Raw genomic sequence first — 1,653 nt, 5'->3', positions numbered from 1 at the left:
CCCCCCCCCCCCCCCCCCCGCCGTGCAGACAGAGGAAGAGCTGGAGTTGGTGAGTGAGGTGAATAGACTCGTAGACTTTGAGCCTGGTGGATGTGCTGTGGAACTGTGTGTGATCTCACCGAGCATGAGCATCCCATCACGGTTGACTCATACACACCGCTGACATGGCGAGAGTAGTAGAAGAAGAAGAAGAGCACCCGGAGCAACAGTACATACGGCGGACCAATCAGCTGGCTGCACCGGTTCCTGGGGGATTAGGACTGTAGCGTTCAGGGTTCACCACAGGCCGAGTCCGATCGCACCTGTAGCCAACGAGGACTTGAGACTTGACTCACTGATTTGACTTGCTTGACACTTGAGTCCCAAACCACTCGACTGGAACTTTAAAGCAGTTTCAAGTGACGTCTTTGTAAAGTTACAGAACAGAATAACAAGACAGGCAGGCCTTGCATGTTGATTTGTTCTGCTTTGAAAGGACTTGGTCTCAATCATGCAGATCTTAAAGCGTCACTCAGACCAGATGTAGCTTGACTCGCAATTAGCTTTTGAAGACTTGACGGAATAATTGAAGGAATCGTTTTGAGGAGGAACACATGCATGCATTCTTACAGAGAAGATTGATTCCACGCTCATGTCTGTAGGTTCACATCCCGCAGCCCAGCCCAGGATCCAGCCAGACTGGAAACCAGGTTTAACGGCTAGCCGGGCTCGGTCTGAAGGAAACCAAATCCGCTTAAAAACCCCTCTACAGCTCCCTCATTAACACATCGGGTCTCTGTAGTTTAATCTGTACAAGACAAAAAGTGTAAGAAACAGCTACATGCCTAAGGACTGGGACTAGTTTCATAATTAGTGTGCAGAAACGTGAGTGATGATCTAACTCTGTATGGAAGCAAATAAGAGGCAAACATGTTTGAATTTTAACAGCCACTGAGTAATTAATGTTGTAACGTTGAATTTGTTGTTTTGAATCTATTTGACTCCCAAACTCTGAAACTTGAATCTTTGGATCAGAGTTTGTGACCACTGAGAGGGAAGTACTCCAATTCAGCTTTTAAATTTGACATTTTTAAGTTGAAATGAATCAAGATGCGAATTTGGAGCATATACATTCAGACACATAATTTCCAAAGTAAAATATTTCAATATCAAGTATTCAGCGACTATTACAATTCAAATACATGTGTCTCTTAAATGTTTCCACACGGAAAGAAAATAATTCCTAAAATCCCCAAAAACTATGACTTGGACTTCCTTACTTACAAAAACAGCTCTCAGCACTGTAGACGTGAGCGGCTTTAGTGGGAATCAGATTACATTTGGTGACATGAAACCTATCGGATATTGATTTATATTTTCAAAGCAAAGCGACACAACTTGTGTGCGTTGGTAATGTGCCGATACAATAGAGCTCAAAGTGACATTTGTGCGGCACCAGCGGTCTATAGAGGGAACGTTGGAGGAACCGGAGCCACCAGCCGACTCTCCGCTGTGGGTGGAAGCTGCTCAGCATGTGCATGTGTGAGCGTCGATACTCGGAGAATCAGAGTGGAGAAAGATCAGGGTCTCCGACATGGAACACAGACGGAGGTGTCGGGAGTCCGACACGCTGACCTCTGCACGCACACACACACACACACACACACACACACA

At 45.7% G+C, this 1,653-nt stretch overlaps 1 protein-coding gene across 1 annotated transcript in view; it reads left to right on the top strand.

Annotated features, from left to right (window-relative positions):
• The window catches only part of LOC117945927 (myocyte-specific enhancer factor 2D homolog), a 29,168-nt gene that overhangs the window by 13,274 nt on the left and 14,241 nt on the right, over positions 1-1,653 (top strand). The window contains exon 3 of the mRNA XM_034873671.1: positions 29-49. Coding sequence (XP_034729562.1) covers positions 29-49 — 21 coding nt within the window. The remainder of the gene's footprint in view (positions 1-28; positions 50-1,653) is intronic.

This window comes from Etheostoma cragini, chromosome 6 (genome assembly GCF_013103735.1).
Source record: "Etheostoma cragini isolate CJK2018 chromosome 6, CSU_Ecrag_1.0, whole genome shotgun sequence".
Lineage (NCBI taxonomy): Eukaryota > Metazoa > Chordata > Actinopteri > Perciformes > Percidae > Etheostoma > Etheostoma cragini.
Note: the sequence above shows the minus strand (reverse complement) of the source record. Positions and strands in the feature narration are given on the sequence as shown.